This window comes from Lutra lutra, chromosome 11 (assembly GCF_902655055.1).
Source record: "Lutra lutra chromosome 11, mLutLut1.2, whole genome shotgun sequence".
Classification (NCBI taxonomy): domain Eukaryota; kingdom Metazoa; phylum Chordata; class Mammalia; order Carnivora; family Mustelidae; genus Lutra; species Lutra lutra.
This window is the reverse complement of record NC_062288.1, coordinates 107,499,817-107,518,251: the sequence shown is the minus strand read 5'-3', so window position 1 is coordinate 107,518,251 and position 18,435 is coordinate 107,499,817. Positions and strand designations below refer to the sequence as shown.

Below are 18,435 nucleotides of genomic sequence, written 5' to 3'. Positions count from 1 at the left end.
GCCTCGGTGCGTGAAGCCATGCCATGGAGGCGTTCCGGGTCTGAGCGGCCCCGGAGCATCCGAGCAGAGGCTCTCCAGCAAGTGGGACCCGGTTCCTCTGAGCACAGCCCCGTTTATACTCAGGACTCAGCCCCGAAGGCTCATGTTCCACCCACGTTGGTGGCCTCATCCGGGGTTGGAAGCAGCTGCTTCCCATTTGGGAAAAGTCACCAGACGGAGGGAGCTGCGGGCAGGACAGCAGACCCCTGGGGCGCACCACAGGGCGCTGTGCCGACCCAGCTCTCAGTGGGGACTTCAGTTACGTCGCAGCCTCCTGACGTGCTGGGTGTCTCGTGAAGGTGCCCGGTAGACCAGGCAGTGACTGGGCGTGTTGCGCTGATACTGGACAGGAAAGTGCTAGAAATCACCATTTCTGGCATCTGCACATCTAGCTCACTCACTCGGCACATGGAGATCCTCGGGGTGGACCGCTGCTTCCCGGAAGAGAGAGATGAGGATGCCCCAGAGAGCGGCCCCGAGGCCCGGGGAAGCCGCAGAAGCGGAAGCAGAGAAACCGGTCCCTGTTTCTGGTCCCTCCGGCGTCCTGGATCCCGCCGGAGCCCACAGTAACCGTGCAGGTCAGCGGCTGGTGCGAGGCGAGAACAGGGCCGGCGGCCCGCACACATGACGCCTCCCGCCTGCACAGCCTAGTGGGAACACAGACGAGAAGCCCGGGCCGGTCTGTTGGCATGATTTACTCAGTCCCCCTTTCCTGCCCACAGGCCATCAGGTGACCTAAAAGCAATATGATCCCGAGAGTGGCCTCTAGGATGTTTGTTCAAAGTGTTTCATTTGGATTTCATCCCAGCCAGGTCTTGGAGAGCTGATGGGCATCTGAACAAGAGTTGCCCGGCGCGCCGGGCCAGGTGAGCAGGCGGCCCGGCCGGTAGGACCCCGTCCTCAAACGAGGGGCTTCCCTAATGTCACCCTTGGGGCGGCAGAAGCCGAGTGTTCAATGATTGGTTTACGGTCTAGGTCTTGTATCTTTAGTACCTCATAAAAATCTGTGTTTCTCCTCATTTTCATAATGGCTTCAGTGAGCTTCTCCGCCTTCTAAAGACACATTAAACGGTCTGTGCGGGAAGGACCAATTTAGTGGGGGCAGGCTGCGACGCCTGCGAGCCGCGAGAGAGACGCACGCCCGGAATTCTCCCCCGTGGCGGGCCATGCGCTGAGGAAAAAGAAGGCATGAAGGTCTGGGTGAAATTCATATTTATTTGTGGGCTTTTTCATAAACACCAGTAGCTTCCATGAAATTCCAGGATTATGAGACACTGGGCCGTGCGGGAAAGGCATCGACCGTATCCCATCACGCGGAAATATAAATCAGTATTCAAAAAGGGGAACCCCGTGGACTTGTCCCTTCGTAAAATATAACTTAAAGGGGGTTAGTGACGTGAACTAGGGAGGAAACGTGTTTTATAACTGAGCTATGTGGACTTTTTTTAAATGACGAGATTCTAATTGGATCGTTCTATCTGTATTTAAAAGAAATAGAAGCTCCCTTAGATACTAAATTTACGTCTGAATGCAGTTGCTTGTAAATATTTCTGTGAAGTCCCCGTAACCCACCACAGGCAAAGCAGACTTGTCTGTGCTCTGTAATTCACCAGGCTGACACGCTCTGCAGCGCTGCCTCCCCGTGGCCCACGGAACCAGCAGTCTGGGTGATGACACTGCAGGGTTAACACACAAGTCCACGGCCACTGGGCTGGGAGCTGGAGAGGAAGCCCCGCAGAGGACCAGGGTCTGCCCTCCTCCCACGTTTGGGTGTGTGTCCATCCGTTCGCTGTGGCTTGTAACGTGGCTACTGTGAATTGTGTTCGTGGCCCAGCGTGGGCCATATTCCGTGGAGGTAAATGAAACCCCAGCCACGGCTCTCTGTAAGCAGAATCTGCCTTCCCATAGGACGGCAGCTTCACAAAGCAAAACGGTTTTCTAGTCATGCAGAATAACGACAATGACCGAAAAACAGTCGTGCCGACCAGTTTCTGTCTGCACCGTATGCAGGAGCGGACATGCCCCCAGCGGCGCTGCTGGGGACAGCGTCAGAGGCCACGCTGCCTGATGGTACCGTGTGGTAGAAGGTTCGCTCCATAGATCCAAAGCTGGGAGGCCAGACGGCTGAACGTGGGTCTCAAGAGGTTCTAAACGGTGTGGAATGAGCCACTGGTGGTGTGTTTTTCAAATTTTGTGGAGCGTGGAAGCTACAGGGCATATTCAGCCCTGTGACAGGAAGCCAACCACGGAGGAGGCGTGGCCAAGGAAAGGGCAGTGCTCGTGCGCAAGCCCCCGTGGCCCATGTCATGGAGCGCAGGGATTGCACACGTCACGCGGGACCCGGCAGTCATGCGGTGGCCGTGGCCTGTCTCTGTCTGCAGATGGTGTGGGAGAGCGGCTGCGTGGTCATCGTCATGCTGACGCCCCTCTCGGAGAACGGCGTCCGGCAGTGCTACCACTACTGGCCCGACGAAGGCTCCAACCTCTACCACGTCTACGAGGTACTCCCGCAGAGGACACGAGTGGCCCCGCTGGAGCAGGGCCCCTCCTCGGAAGGCAGGCAGGCAGGCATCCCCAGGGCCCCACAGTCCATGGACCCCCGGACCCTCCAAACAGCTGTGCTATGGCGCCCTGGGCTCTGGCATAAATTCTAAAGCTTTAGGGGTTCCAAATTCAGACGAAGGAACCAAAGACATTTATGTCCCAAGGAGGCCTATGGAGCCAGGCCCCGAGCACAGACCCTCCTGGGCCTTTTGTAGGAAGAGCTGCCAGCACAGTTCGAGCCTCCCTTCCCTTGCTGGACCCTCTGCCACATCGACGATGATGGTGCCAACTTGGCAGCTCAGCACGAACCCGCATGAGCCTGTTGTTCAGCATTACATCAGTCAAAATCAGAGTCCCGTGGGGGGTGGGGCGTGAGGACCAGCCCTAGCTCAGAGTCCTGGCTTTAGGCCACTGAGCATGGCCTTGACCCCGAGAGGCTCCCAGTCCCGCTGTCTGCATGGACCCCAGTCTCCTCTCCACCTCGGGGAGTACCACCTTCCGCGAGATTCAGGGTGCAGTGGAACCCCTGTTGTTTCTGTTCCAAAGCAGTAGATTTTTTGCAGGTTTGGATGGCTTAGAAATACAGAGGATGTATTTGGATTGTAACATAATTTTCTAACCATTTGGCTAATGCACCTGGGCGATATTAAAAACCCACAGTTAGCGTTTGCATAAACCCAGTTAAACAGAGAAGGTAGGAGGGCTGGTCCAGCCTCTGCCGACCCATGTGCCGTCCCCGCAGCGCTCAGCCCTTCGCTGCTCGAGTGCACGTGCTCAGACAATGCTTAACCCTCCCGATTCCCCCCCAACCCCCATCCTCCCGTCCAGGTGAACCTTGTCTCCGAGCACATCTGGTGCGAGGATTTCCTCGTCAGGAGGCTTCTACCTGAAGAACCTGCAAACCAACGAGACGCGCACCGTGACCCAGTTTCCACTTCCTAAGCTGGTATGACCAGGGGAGTTGCCTTCCTCCGCGAGGTCCCTCCTGGATTTCCGCAGGTATGACAAACAGCCCTGCAAGCAGGGTAGCGCGATTGGAGTGCGGGCGTGAGGGGAGGGAGCGCGGTCCAACACCAGGTTTCCTGCGTCTAAGGGGTCATTGGCTGTACGACGCACCATCTGTCTGTACTTACAGATCATAAACGTACAGTCGACCCTTGAACAGCACGGCTTGGGGCACCAGCCCCCGACACAGTGGAAAATACATGTTTAACTTTTGGCTCCCCCGAAACTTAACTATCATAAGCCTCTGTCGCCTGGAAGCCTTACCAGTGACAGAAGTCAATCAGCACATCCTGCTGTGCTAGGTGCGCCGGGCCCTGAGGTCCTACAGTACAGTACGCCGGAGAAAAGAAAACATTATGAAGAAAGTCACAAGGAAGAGAAAATACATTTTCAGTGCCGTCCTGTATTTATTGAAAAAAAAAATTCGGTGTGAGCGGACCAGCACAGCTCAGAGCCGCGCTGTTCCAGGGTCAGCGGTATCTTCTGTATGACACAAGGGAGAGGGGAGGGGAAGGGGGTTCGATGACGGTACATTGTACCTGCAAGGTGTTTTCTGGGTTTACAGGAGTTAAAACGGGGGGACGTAGCCACGTTAGAATTGTGGAAATGTGGTCATTGTTTCTGATAAGACTCTCCACGTGGTGGAGTCCTGAAGTTCCTGCTTCACAGGATATTGATGAGGAAAACGCAGGTTTGTGGTTTGGATACTCTCTGGTCGGACAGGATAATGAGATGTAACAGACGTGGGCCCGGATCCGGCCTGGGGGACCTTAGACCTTGGGGAGAGCGTGGATGGAATTATCGCACGACTGTGTGTTCTAGTGCAGTTTGGAAGCCGACAGTCTGGAAACATCCAGTCTTTGCTCAAGCCCCACCAGCGGCTGCCCAGGGGGCTGTCTGGCACTAGAGGGTGTTTACTGAGCTGTTGAGATCAATGCCGGACTCCATCTTTCAGGAAGCTATTGACAAGGCAAAAAAGGAGGGAATTCGAGATGGAAACTTGGCTTGTCCATTGGACTCGGTGGTGACAGGGGCCAGCACTAGCTGTTCCCTGTGGCGGTCAAGAATGAGCAGCCACCCAGCGAGGCAGGTGCTGAGCGGCGCGGTGCCCGAGCTCTCGGCTCAGTGGAGCCCTCTCATGCTTAACCAGTTGGAACCCGCCTCACCACAAAAGCAGGCGGACATCCAGAACAACGAACTAGGAAATAAAGTGCACCTTAGCCCAGGGTGGTTCCCCACCCTGGAGGGATTCGTATCCGAGCAGTTACTGTCCTTGAGTCAGTGGCCATGTCATGTGAGACAGTGGGGTTTCAGGCTGATCGCTGTGTTTCTTGAATTTGTGTGTTAGACATTCTTAAGTTTTTTGTGATACTCTTTCTTTTGCCTTTTAGTCTACTTTGAAAAGCAAAACAAAATCTTTATTTGAATAGTTCTTTGGATCAAATAGCGCGGGAAAGAGCTCCCGGAGAGATGGGCACGTGGTGTCCCAGTCGTGGCACACGTTTGGTGACCCCGGCCAGAGATACTGAGCGAGCACAGTACAGAGAGTCCTGAACACACCCCAAAGCACAGACTGCACAGTTCCCTCTCAGGCCATCCCTGTGTCCTGGCTAGCAGATAACTTTCCTTAAAGCATGTTTCTTTCTAAAGGCGGGCTACCTAAGAATCTGACCTAGACGCATTTCCTGAGATAGCATCTTGGGAAGCAGTCATTACTGGGCAAAGGACGTGGCTATAATGAGAGACCAGCTTCGTCTTTATGCTCACCCAGTGTGTTTGCACATACGTGCTATGGGCGGATGTGGAAATCCGTATCCCTATATGGAACGGAACATACCCGACCAGCCCTCGGTGCGTACATCCTGCCCCGAGAAACACGGATGCCCCAAGTTCCCTCTCCCCGGAGGCTTGGGAGATAAGGCTCCGGGAGGTTTTTGTTCAGGTGACATGTGCCAGTCTATTAGAATCAAAAGCCTTGGGGTTTTCTGGGCAGAAGAGCCTCCCGAAAGTCAGCAATCGGAAAGGGGCACCGGCTTCCAGAGACACTGGTCACCTTATGCACAGGTCCCCCTCCAACCCCTGTCCCCGACCACGCGCCCCGCCTTCCCCCGCTCTGGCCAGGGTGCGTCAGGCACTGAGACGTGTGACTCCACACTTCGGGGTCCAGAGGGAGCACATTCCCACTTTAGAGAGGAGCGGCTAAAGCCCGGAGATAATCCGCATCACCTGGGAGGGCTTTGCTTTTAAAAGTTCTCTCTCCGTCCGTGTCTCTGAGCCTCCCCCTTGCTGTGCGCAGCGGCGCGCAACGCTGACCCTGTAGAGACGGACAGTCCTTCCTTTGCCGGCTCGTGAGCGGCGGCCAGTGTCATTTTTGTGATGCTGCAGCTAGTAATATGAGCCCAGTTGCATAGTCACAAAAGTGATCATTGGAGGCTGTGACTCTGCTGCAAGGCAGTGTGGGGAGCCCCTTTTCTGAGCCTCTAACGACCTCTGACCTGGGCTTGCTGTTGGTGGCATGGCGGCTCCTCCTCACTCAGGGACCCACGGGTTGGTTTGTATCACTAATCGTTCTTTCTCAGGGATTCCTCCTGCTGAAATATATACAATATCCATTTTTCTGAACGTTTGCAACCTTTCGCCGACTGCTGATTTGTTCTAATCGAGTCAAACACGACAGCTGTGTATCGCTTATCTGCACGAACACCCTGCGCCTCTGTCTGGGGTGGACCAGGTGAACGCTTCTGTTGACTGTGTGATGCTGTTACTTTTCTATTTGTGATGTTTTATGTTGTAACAATACAAGCTTCTGATCCCTTGTAAACAGAACTCTCCACCGGGCAGCACGCCGTAGGCACGCTGGGCTTCTGGCTGTTCGTAAATAGGTTCGGCCGGGGCAGGGCCAGCGTGGAGGGTTAAAGCGCAGCGAGCCCTCCCTGGGTCCAGCCGAGGCGGCCGGTCACCGCCGCCAGAGAAAGCTGCTCTGTTCTGTCACGGAAGAACAGGGACCGCAGGGCACTTACCGGAGACTCCGTCTAAGAGCAGTTATCCTCGGTGCACTCTACCAGAAATGGGGCTGACCAGCTATAAACAGGACGCTGCCGCGCTCCTGGCCCCTCACAGTGACGGTTTTCTGAAACCGGTACAGTCTAAACAAGGGAGTCTGGGGGTTCTTTTCTTTTTCTTTTTTTAATGTACTACTTCCGTGCTCAGCCCCATCAGAAAAAATGCCCCAGACCTGGAGACTGAGCCGTGTGCGAGCGGGGCAAACGTCGGAGAGAGGCATTGCAAACCCAGCCTGGACCACCAAGTAGGAACGGCCAGACTGTTCACATCGAAAAGATCCAGCGACCAAGAGATTTCTAGTAAACCTTGTGATTGAAACTAAAAGGCCTGTAGGAACGAACCTTCCCCAAATCGAGTCTGAGCCTGGGCTTGCTTGATTGGCATGCACACGCACCATGCACACACACACAGGCACGCCGGGCCCGCGGATATGTGCACAGCCTGGGTGGGGCCGGCGGGCCTCTTGTTGCTCACGTCTGAGGTTCGTCCTGAGGGTCTGGCGTCCATTCTGTCAGACCTAAAGCTCATGTTGCCTTTACAACCTGAGTTAAGGATGGGAGTTTAAAGATTTTCTTCCTTAATTTTTAAGTAATCTGTACACGCCACCTGGGACTTGAACTCCTGACCCCAAGAGTCGCACGCTCCACCAACTGAGCTGGCCAGGGGACCCAAAGAGTGGGAGGCTTTAGAAGGAGAAATTAAGAGATTTATTTTCCAATCCATTTGATTCTCAAAGGTCCAAGAACCTTCTGGGCATCCTGGCCCGCCGCTGATTTTAATGAGCACACTCGTGCCTTCTTCACCTTCCCACTAAACCCTCACACTGCAACGACCTCAAAGTGAGAAAAAGCTCCAGCAGAAATAGCGACGTGGCCACAGGGACCCTGAGCACTTGTTCCTCCACGTTTCTGGGTCTTCTCATTTTTACGATGGTTTTGTGTGGTCTGCACGTTCGACACGGTGCAGGAGGCAGCTGGTGATCAAGGGCTACCCCAGTGGCCTTGGGCGTGGCCCGTCTTCGGGGTGCATTGTACCCAGGCTCCCCCTTTGTTGTTTGGGGGGCCGTGTGGACCTCACTCTGTTCAGCCCGTACAGGAACCAGGAGCAGCCAGCTCTGCTCTGGGCGCGGACTGGAAACACCTGCTGGGTGCCTGGGCGGGCTGCCAGCTCCCTTCTGCACACACCCCCCACCTCCCAACCCCTCAGCTCTGGGGTTTCGGGACAAGGCCACCGACTGAATATGAGAATATGAGCTTCCAGCTGACCCTGTGCTGGGCAGGCAAGACTTTGCAAAGAACAGTGACGTTTTCCCACGTCTGGTGCAAGGAAAAAGATTTTTGTTTTCTGCACTGTCATTCGTTTCAGTTTTGCTTCATGTCATACACTGTAGAAACTCATAGGGAGCATTTGAGAACACAGCCCCGCACACGTTGTTCCACTGACTTTTCTCTGTGCAGAAATACTTTATTGAGAATTCCGATGCACTTTGTAACACGCTTAGTTGTTCCATGTTTCACTGACTTCCGACAACCTTGGAGCGCGTTCAGTGCATTTGAAATCGGTGCTTTGTTTTGATTCAGGGCTGGGTGACAAAATAATGCATGCTTGTTGTTAATCCTCCTAAACTGTGGTCTAAATTCTGCACAACAGAGTTGCTTGTAAGCACACACCTAGTCATACAAAGGAAGGACTTGTCTCCACCGCGGTTTCTCGGCGATGGACAGAGCCACAAGGCCCTGTGAACGCTGGAGACGGTAGTTGTGTCACGTTCCAGTATGATATCTGGGGTGTAAGAAGCTTGGGGCATAAATGGCAGAACTCAAACATTTTAGCAAGGAATCTAGGTCCTCCCGTCGCCACCAAGCAGCCCAGGTGCCTGGAGCCTTAGACGGGGCGGTGGGACAGGCTGGTGACAGAGGCTGTGGGCTCCTGCTGGGAGGGGAGAGCGGAAACGTAAGAAATGCTTTTAAAGCTCCGTTTGATCCCTTGGTATTGAGCAGGAAAATAAATCTTTGAAAATATGTGTGTAGTTTTGATTCTCTTTGTCCAAAGAGGCTACAGTCGCAAAGCGATGTCACAGACGCGGTCTGTTGGTTGGGGCTTAGGACTTCGTCTGCAAAACCGGAGACAGGAGTGGTAGTGCGTAACCATGATTTCCGTCTCTTTCTGTTTCAGAAAAGTAAACAAGAGCTACAGGGGCCGTTCTTGTCCAATAATTGTCCACTGCAGGCAAGTACCACTCCTCACGCGATCACCCCGTGCTCGCTACCTGAGAAGGAGCCACAGTTACATTCCCACGCCGAGCGTTCTCGCTGCCTCACGCGCAGCTAATGGCCCTGCTGAAGGAGACCCAGGCTGTGGATGGAAGGTCCAGGCTGCGCGGCTGCGTGTGCCCCGCTGGGCTGGTCCACCCGCCTGGGCCGCCGCACACACGTGTCCTCACACCTGTTTGTTCTCAGGCCCGCACGCTGCCCGCACACAAACACCGTGGGGTGGTGTTTTTTCATCCGTGGCCTTGTCTCAGCCACCAGCTCACTTAGCTGAGGTTTGGAACCGAGAGGCTGGGACATGCTCGGGCCCGTCAGGAGCCGGGGCAGAGTTTGGGAATTAGCACAGGGTCGCCTCGGCTTAGGATGCGAGTCTGGCCATGGGGTAAAATCCAGCCCCTCGACCCCGTTGCGCCCACACAGAGAAGCAGAGGTCCCACCAGAAGCTCCGTGTCACGGTGCCCTCTCATCCGGGCTTCACAGCCACCCCCTGGGGCAGAAAACCGTGCTCCAATTTGTGGAAGTGTCTTACAGCACGTTCCCTTCTGCTGGGATAGAAAGCATCTCTCCAAGGATCAGACACCCAGTCTGTCCGTGCGGTTAAGTGTATGTGTGTGTGCGTGTGTAAGTGTGCCTGTCGGGTGTGTGTGTCTGTGTGTGTGCCTGTGAGTGTGTTTGTCAAGTGTGTGCATGTCCCTGTGAGACGTGTGTCTGTGTAGGAGTGTGCCTGTTGTGTGCATCTGTGTGTGTCTGTCAGGTGCCTTCCTCTGTGTGTGTGTGTGTGTGTGTGTGTGTGTGTGTGTGTGTGTTGGGTGTGTGCCTGAGTGTGTCTGTGCCAGCGCATATGGCATTTCCCTGCGTGTGTCCATGTGCATCCCTGGGGTCTGTGACGAGGACCCGAGCTGGCCGTGGCCTGGGGCCCTCAGAGAGCAGAGGGAAGAGGCTGGAGGCACAGGTGCCCCGCAGCGGCAGCAGTGGCCAGTGTGTGCGGGTGGGTGTCTGAGCAGCCATGGGAGGGAGGGAGGCCCGTCCAAACCACCTGGGGAGTGGTGTCTCATGGGGAGCAGCGGGGACGGGGTGGTGAGCGAGCTCCCCACACACACACAGACCCTGCGGGTCCCTGCGGCTTTTCCAGCCACGGGTCTGAGTGTCTGGTAAAGCCAGAGCCCGTGAGCCTTTCCCACAAAGGCCACCCGAGGCCCCACCAGCTCTCCGGGAGTGTGGTCACGTAATTCCTGATCCTGAAGTGGGCACGACCGCCTCTGCCAGAAGTACGCATGTGACAGTCCCCATCTAGCAGCTGCTTCACGGGTGGGGACTCATGGCCTCTTGGGCGAGGGGAGACATGCTCTCGTGCCTCACAAAGCAGCCGCCTTCCCCAGAAAGGGCCTCCCTGCCCTCCGAGGGCTGCTGCCCTCTCCCAGGGACGCTGCAGTCACGGCTGGGGTGACCTTGCTCACCGCCAGTGCAGACGCCCTCGGCACGGACACGGCCAGTTGTTTATTCTGACGAAACCCACCACGACTTTGGCCAGAGAGGGAGAAGGGGAGACAGGAGCAGATCTGTGTGGACACGAGCTCATCCCTCTGCCGCTGACGCTAAGCTCCCACCGGCCTTCCTCCCCTTCCTCCTCCTCTACCCCCTCTCCCCAGCTTCCCTCTTCCCCTTCCCCCTCCTTCTCCCCTTCCTCCACCCCCGCATTCCCTTCCTCCTCCCTCTCCCTCCTCTTTCTCTTCCCCCCTTTCCCTTTCCTCCTCCACCCCCACCCCTCCTCTTCCTCTTTCCTCTCCTCCCCCTCCTCTCTCCTTTCTCCTCCCCTTCTCTGCCCTCTCTTCCTCCTCCCCTTCCTCTCTATCCTCCCCCTTCTCCCTCTCCCCCCCTCTTCCTCACCCGACTTTCTTCGACTTTCTTCGTCTTTCTCTCCAAGTCAAGCCTCCCTCTCCCCTTGTGAGCCTCACCCAGACGCGGAGGGAAACACGCTGTCCCTGGCTTCGGTGGGCGTGGGGTCCCGTGGCCGGCGCTGTTCTCACGTCTCCCCTTCCGTTGGCAGCGACGGCGCGGGCCGGAGCGGCACCTACGTCCTGATCGACATGGTTCTCAACAAGATGGCCAAAGGTGAGGCGGGCGGCGCGGCTGCTTTGTGGCGGCTGAGCCGGGACCGCGTTGCCATGGCAACCTGGGGGACCCCTCTCCCCGGCCTGGCTCCCTTCCCTGAGTCACGTGAAAGCCGTCCGCGCGAGCAGGGTGTTTCTCGGGCTGGTGCCTGTGGCCAGGGCGGCGCTCGGCCCGGCGCGGGGTGCGGGTAAGCAGCAGCCGCGGCCTGGGGCCCGGGGAGCCTCCCTGCGGAGGCCAAGCCAGCCGCGGGCTCAGCCGCCCAAGCGGCCCCAGTGTCGTCCACATCCTTTGTGCAAGCCTCCCTGTTGTCACAGCTGGGTGAGCGGGGAGCCGTGGCCTTCCCGCCTCGGCCCCTCGCACTCTGGTCCGCACACTTTACCGCTGCAGCACCCGACCCCGGGAGGAGGAGGCTCGGGTCCGGCACGGGCGGCCCACCTGGCCGCGAGCGGCTTGGCAAGGGCAGAACTTAGCCCCCTGCCCCCTGGGCCCCCCAGATGTGTGGACGCTGAGCTGCTCTGGTCGCTGGGACGTGCTCTCCAGACCGAAGCCAGGGGGCGTCTCTTCAGAGACCAGGGAGCACACCCCACAGCCACTGTTGGGGAAGGACACACATGGGACCCAGCTCTTGGAGAGTCCTGGCGAGTTCCCTCAGCGACTCAGGAAACACTGCTCTTCCCATCATGCCCGTCCGCGTCCCACGGGACCTGGAAGGAGGGCCCGCCGAGGTGGGGACCCCGCCATCCCTCTCACCCTAGAACAGAACATTCCCTTGGTCTGTACACACACGTGCACACACCTGCGTGTTCTCAGCGACAGGCCCCAGCCTTCCAAGACACCGTCCTTCATCGTTTGTCCAGAAGCAGGAGCAGGTCCTGATTACAGAGATGATTTTCAGCGCGTGCTCCCGCAGATGCCAGCGAGCCCAAACTAAGATTTCCTTACCCCACTTTCTTCTGGTGAAAAGGGAGGAGAAAAGCGGACTGCACCACCAGACCAAGGATGTGGTTGTGAGCCCTGTTCTACACGTAAGGACCAGCACACCTGAGTGACGGACGCACATAACTGGTGACCGGAGGGTCAGCAGCAGATCCGGGCTGGGCACCCCAGCCCTCCGTGTCGGCAGCCCCCGGGCCAGCCACCACGGAGAGCAGGAAATGGGCTTTGCACCATCAAATCTTATTTTAAGCACCCAAATGAGGGAAGTGTCGACGACATGCAAACACAGGAGCCAAAGCAGACAGACAGACAGTCTGGTGCCGGTTTTAATGATGTATTTTGGGTTTCTGTCCTAACACAGCCCTAACTTCTTTAGTTAAAAGTTTCCTGACCCTCGATGGCACTCTGGCTTCCGAGGACATCTTTTCATTTGCAAATCTGCAAGTCCTGGGAGCTCAGAGCTCTCAAGAGAATTGATCTTTCTCCCCTCACTCCCGCCCTCCTTCTCTGCCTGTCGCACATGTGCTGTTTCCCTGCGGATGAACCAGGTTCCCTCCGAAGGCTGCACACGGTTGTTGCCTTTTGACGTGACTCTGTGTGGGTGAGTCAAGGCGACAGGGGAAACACGGGGCCCGTTTGCGTCTGACAGGAGCCCGGCTCACCCACAGAGAGTGGACGGACATCCCCGCTCTCAGCCGTGGGTCACGGGGGTGTCCTAGATTTTCAGAGGCGCAGGCCGGCTTCACCGGAGCAGTGGCTGAAGAATGTCGCAGTCCCGGGAGCCGGCCAGGGCGGGGCGGACTTCATTGTCCGAGCTCCACCGGTCCGAGGGCCTCCGCAGGGCATGGACCCGCCCCCGAGGGCCTCCGCCGCTGCACGGCCCGCAGCTCCCCCTGCGGCGCTCGAGCCGTCAACAATGCAGCCCAGCGGTGCAGAACGGGCCAGCCGAGGAGGGCTGCCTTCGGGCCGTTCTGTTCTTCACCTGCTCCTTCTGCTGGGGTGCGGGGTGCGTGGGGAGTGAAATCCTCTGACCTGGGGCCCAGGCCTGGGTCTCAGGAGAGATCAAAGGGCAGGCGGCCCCTCGAGGCAGAGGTAGGTCTTTCCCAGGCCGCCACACTCTGCGGCCGCCTGGGGTTTTGTTCTGGGCTCAAGGCTCGCGGGGCGGTGCGGCCCGGGCTGCCTTTGTCTGGCCTGGGAAGCTGCAGGCCGAGCCCAGACCCCGCGGTCTTTGGACGATCAAAGGCCCCGAGGCTGGACACGAAACCTTTCTTCCCGTTTCCTTTTCTTAGAAGGAATGAATCGCATGAGGACCAAAGAAAGCCCTTGCGACACGCCCCCCGCCGCCTCCGGCGCCCCAGGCCCACATGCAGCACCCACACCCGCGCCCACAGACTCGGGCTCCCGCGGATTAGGGCCGCGTCCTATTGGGGCCTCGGAGAACGCGCGAGGCATCCTTCCGGCCCCTTCTCCCCCGCCGGCTCAGTGGCAGGCAGACGACCGGGCAGCCGGAAAGCAAAGCTCTCTGCGCCACGGTCGAAGCCTCCGCATGTTCCTCCGCACGTTCCTCCGTGGCCCTGACCACGCTTGTCACTCGTCGTTGTCGTCACTAGCCTGGTCAGGGCGCGTTTCCGGAGCGCGGGGCTCCTTGGGGAGCGGGGCTCAGGGGGCCGGGACGTGCTTGCCGCCAACGTGTTTGCGCCTTGTGCGTGTGTGTCCGTGCCGTCTCTTCGGCCAGGCGGAGGGGCGGAGGGTCACCCCGAGGCGGCGGCTGCTGGCCGGCCACGTCACTCGCCAGGGGGCCACCGCAGACACCCGCCCGCCGCACCCCACTGGGCTGCCCCAGGGACCGCACCGCACGTGCACATCACGTGCCCCGCAGGCCTACAGGGGCGCAGACGGGCTGCGAAAGTGACCACGCCGCGGGGACGTGCGTGGGTCTCTGTGCCCACGGGGTCCGGCCCCTCCTTCTGTGTCGGCGGCCTGGCCTGCTTCCTGTTTTCTGTCACACGGTGCCCCTCAGGCGACGGCCGCCTGTAGGAAGGAATGTGTCCTCTCCATCCCATTTGCTGTCCCTAAATTTCACGGAGCCGCAGGCCTCTTGCCTGGGACCACGCGGCATGTGTCCTCCTGTGACAGGATCGCTCAATTGGTGTCCCCTGGCTCACCTGTGGCGCAGGCGGTGGGATCGCACTCGGTCGTGGGCACAGACCACCCTCCATTGACTGTCACTCCCGATGGACGGACACTCAGGGTGCATCCAGCCTGCGCGTCATGCGGCCACGAACGTGGGCCTACAAACTTGGCTCTGAGCTCTGGCTCCCCCTCTTCTGGGTGCCAACCCCGGGGGCAGCGGCCAGACCACATGCCCATGCCAGGGCTGATGTCCGAGAACGTGCCAGCTCACCCTCCCGCCGAGAGCACGTGAGGGCTCTCGTCACGCCACGTCTTCTCCCACATTTGCTATTGTCTGTGGTTTGGGGAGTCGCCGTCCTAAGTGTGCAAAGTGGTCTTGTGGTTTTGATTTGCATTTTCCTAAGGAGTGTGACATCTTTGCATGTTTGCTTGCTCTTTGGGTATTTTCTTCGGAGAAATGTCTTGTCAACCCCTTTGCCCAGTTTTTAACTGGGGGGTTCGATTTTGTCGTTATTGAGTTAGGAGATTCTTTATATATTGTGAGATCAATCCCTTCTCAGATACGTGATTTGCGAATATTTTGCCTCACAGAAGGAGGAAATTCTGTGGGAGAAAATATTTTCCTTCTCTCAGTGGTGTCCTTGGTGCACAAAAGCATTTTGGTTTTGTTTTTTATTTTTATGATGCCCCATTTGTCTGTTCTTCCTAGTGTTGCCTTTAGTGTCCTACCCGGACGATCTTTTGCCAAAGCTAAGGTCATGAAGATTTTGCCCACATGAATCACTCTATTGTACTTTTGAAACTAGTGTAACACTACATGTTTACTACACTAGAAGTAAAATCTAAAACTCAATGAAACCAAAAAACAAGAATTAATAAAAGCAGCAACATACACATGACTGTCAAAATGTTAGAAAACATGCAAAGCGAAAAGGGCAAGTTTTCCCACCTCTTTGCCTTTATGTGCAGATGTGATGACTTAACTCTTCAGTGGGCATCATTTTAAGACTTTGTGTATGGCCACACGCAATTTTTATTTCTTTAGCTGATTGCAGCTATGTTTTCCCTAGAGTAATACATAATCAATGTGGAAAATACAGAGAAGGTTTTATAAACCTCTCCCCAACCTTGTCTCTTATGTACTTACATTTCAAGTGATGTCCTATGAGGGCTCAGCAGACGATAACGTGTTTACTACCATTTCTCAGGTAAAGACATTCAGGCCTGACTCACCCAGGGTCACACAGCCGTCAGCGACCTTGCTGGGATGTGACCTCACAGCCCATGTCCTTGATAACGATGCCATACCATTGCCTCTTCCAAGCCAACAAACAGACCACCCCGTTTTTAAAGTCTGCAGTGAATTGTCCGGTATATAAGAAATGGACATCAAACCCACCGTGTTCTCACCTTACACCTGTTAGGATGCCTATTATCTAAAAAAATAAAAAGGAAAAAAAGAAAATACAAGACCCCCCCCCAGTGTATTCCTGTAAGAGATGTTAACTTTTAACAGCAGGTCAAATTCAGGGCTGCTGGGGGCTCAGTTGGTAAAGAGTCCGAATCTTGATGTCAGCTCAGGTCGTGATCTCTGGGTTACAAGATCGAGCTCTACCCTCAGTGGGGAATCTGCTTCAGATTCTTTCTCTCCCTAGAATCCTCCCCCGGTCCCTCTAAATTGCTAAAATAAATTTTAAAATCTTCTTTAAAAAAGCAGCACGTTGGGGCCCCTGGGTGGCTCAGTTGGTGAAGCCTCTGCCTTCGACTCAGGTCATGATCCCAGAGTCCCAGGATCGAGTCCCACATTGGGCTCCCTGCTCAGTGGGGAACCTGCTTCTCCCTCTGACCTTCTCCCCTCCCATGCTCTCTCTCTCTCTCCCTCTCAAATAAATAAATATATTAATCTTTAAAACAAACAAACAAACCAGCAGGTCTTAGCAGAAGATGGGATACGAGCTTCGGGAACCAAGAGAGGCAGCCGAGCGGGAAGAGCAACGCCGCCCGCTGGGAGCCTTCACGCCAGGACCTTGATCTGTTCTGAGTCCCGGTCTCAAACTATCTTTTAGAAACGTTCCCCAGCTTCACTGAGACGTCATTGCGATAAACCCTGTGTAGTTTAAGGTTTACAGCGCGCCAAGCTGGGAACAGGGGTGACTGACAAGACGGTCGCCGCAGCAGGGTCGGTCAGCACCGATGTCCCCTCGCGCGGTCAGTGATTCTTTTCTGTGGTGAGAACATTTAAGATCTGCTCTTTCGGCAACTTTCCAATATATCAGTGTTGTTCGCTATCAAAATCTCTCTCAAACGACGTTTCTCAGCTGCTTGAACACTTTGAACCTGCTGCCCCTCCCGAGACGCGCCGTTCCCCACGCGGCCATCAGCCACACGTGCCGGCGCAGGTGGGTTAGAATGTGAAGACCTGTGCCTCCGTCACGCCGGCCACACTTCACGGCCCGGGCCACCTGTGACTCCTGACCTCCATCGTGGGGACACGGAGCACCTCTGTTGTCGCGGGGAGTCCCACAGGGCCATGCGGCTCTAGGGAACAGCACTGAGGCTGGGCACCCGTTCCTTCTGGCCCCGCCGCGGTGGCCTCTGGACAGATGTCCCTGCTCGGTCCTGACCCCGTCTGTTCTCCACACGGCATTCGATGACATCTGAAAGAGCGAGCTTCGGGGGCCCTGCCGAGCCCTCCCGTCCCCCCACCACGGCCCTCGGGCCCGCGGCCTCTCTGACCTCGGGGCTCAGGGCCTCCCGCGTACTGCCCCCACAGCTCCCCAGCTCCTCTCCTCTCTCATGGGTCCTGCTGGGCCTCATGGCCACTGTCACCATACCACAATGTCCTTCTTGTGGCGAAGCCGTAGGAGTGTCGTTTCAACCTGGTGTTTACAGAACACCTTGCCAGACGCGGTGTCGGGGGAGGCACAGTGAACAGGGCCAGACAACAAGGTCACCTACCGAGTTTATCCTCCATGGAGAACAGACACAGTCGCGGCTTACAGGGGTGGAGTGTGCTGTGAGTCCCCTCGCTTGGGACACGGGGCCCTGGGGTGCCTCATTCCCTGCCTGGGGCAGAGCTCTGGACCGTCGCCCTCGGACAGAAGGGGGCCTGAAGCTCATTCACTCGGACACTCCTTTGTAGACGGAGGCAGCAGATCTGAGGTTTGGCGACCTACCAGGAGGCCTCCCGCTGGCCGGGTGGACGCAGAGCCCAAGTCTTTCTGCAAGTGACAGAGCCCAGAAGGAAAAGAGAGAAAAAAGAACAGAAAGTGGCAGGACACCCGCACAGGCACCACAGAGACAGGGCGAGCAGGGGAGCTGAGAGGAGGTGTTTCGAGGCTGGAGTGGCAGCCCCCCTGACCTGGGTCAGCCTGGACCCACTGCAGAAACGACAGGGCAGGCGGAGGCTGGCGGGACTGGTGGGTGGAGGGGAGCCGTGTGCGGGAGGCCCGAGCCCGTCCTCGCCGTGGGGACGCCCTGGCTGGGCACGCAGCCGGCTCTGCCGCAGACGAGACGGGCTGGGAGGACGGTGCATGTGGAGGTACAGCATCACCTTGTGTGTGTGGCGGAAGCGTAAACCCTGAAGAACCAGCAGAAAGTGGATTGCGCAGGGAGTCTGGCTTCAGCACGGTCTCCAAGCCGGACGCCTCCTCCCCAGCTCCGTGCAGTCGCAGGTGACAACGTGTCAGGACGCTGGGGGCCTCTTGGCACAGCAGGCAGGGTGTGCGGACGCCTGCCCCTGCGCCCGACTGGATCCACATTCCCACGACGAGCTGCCCGGTGGCTCGCGGCGGGGTCGGGCGCACGGGGTCTGACGGGGCAGCCGTGCTGGGAGCGCTGGGAGCCATGTGCACCCGCAGCCGGCTGTGGCATGGACTCGGGAGGGTCCCGGAGCCGTATCCGTGGGCCGGGACCCCGGCCGGGCCACACCGCAGGCGCAGCTTACCTGAGAGAAGGACACAACAGGCATATACCCCACAGACGCAGCACGAGCACCACGTACTTGGGTCATTTTGTGAACCTCGATCCCAGGTTCACCTCCTAAATGGTCCCTGCCCTGTGGAGCGGGCCACCGTGATGAGCAGCGCGGGCGGGGCAACGGCTCTGGGTGCTCAGACCAGCCACTGGGGGACGCGGGTCCCCGTGAGGCCGCCGCAGAGCAACAGCCCTCCCTCCCCACCTCCCGGGTCGGATCTGCTCACATGGCCTCCTGGAGTCGCCCATGGCGCTCCTCCCCATCGGTCGAGTCCCTGGGCGACCCACGGACACACAGCCCACCTGAGACCGAAAAACCTGGGTCACCCCGCCTGACTTGGCCGGTGTTCGGGCCGTC

The 18,435-nt window shown here is 57.4% G+C and overlaps 1 protein-coding gene across 1 annotated transcript in view; it reads left to right on the top strand.

The window, feature by feature from the left end:
* PTPRN2 (protein tyrosine phosphatase receptor type N2) overlaps nucleotides 1-18,435 on the top strand; it is a 730,665-nt gene that overhangs the window by 697,282 nt on the left and 14,948 nt on the right. Inside the window, 7 exon segments of the mRNA XM_047695171.1 lie at nucleotides 2,421-2,540; nucleotides 3,412-3,459; nucleotides 3,461-3,511; nucleotides 3,513-3,542; nucleotides 3,545-3,582; nucleotides 8,827-8,880; nucleotides 10,969-11,033. Of these exon segments, the coding sequence (XP_047551127.1) occupies nucleotides 2,421-2,540; nucleotides 3,412-3,459; nucleotides 3,461-3,511; nucleotides 3,513-3,542; nucleotides 3,545-3,582; nucleotides 8,827-8,880; nucleotides 10,969-11,033 (406 nt within the window).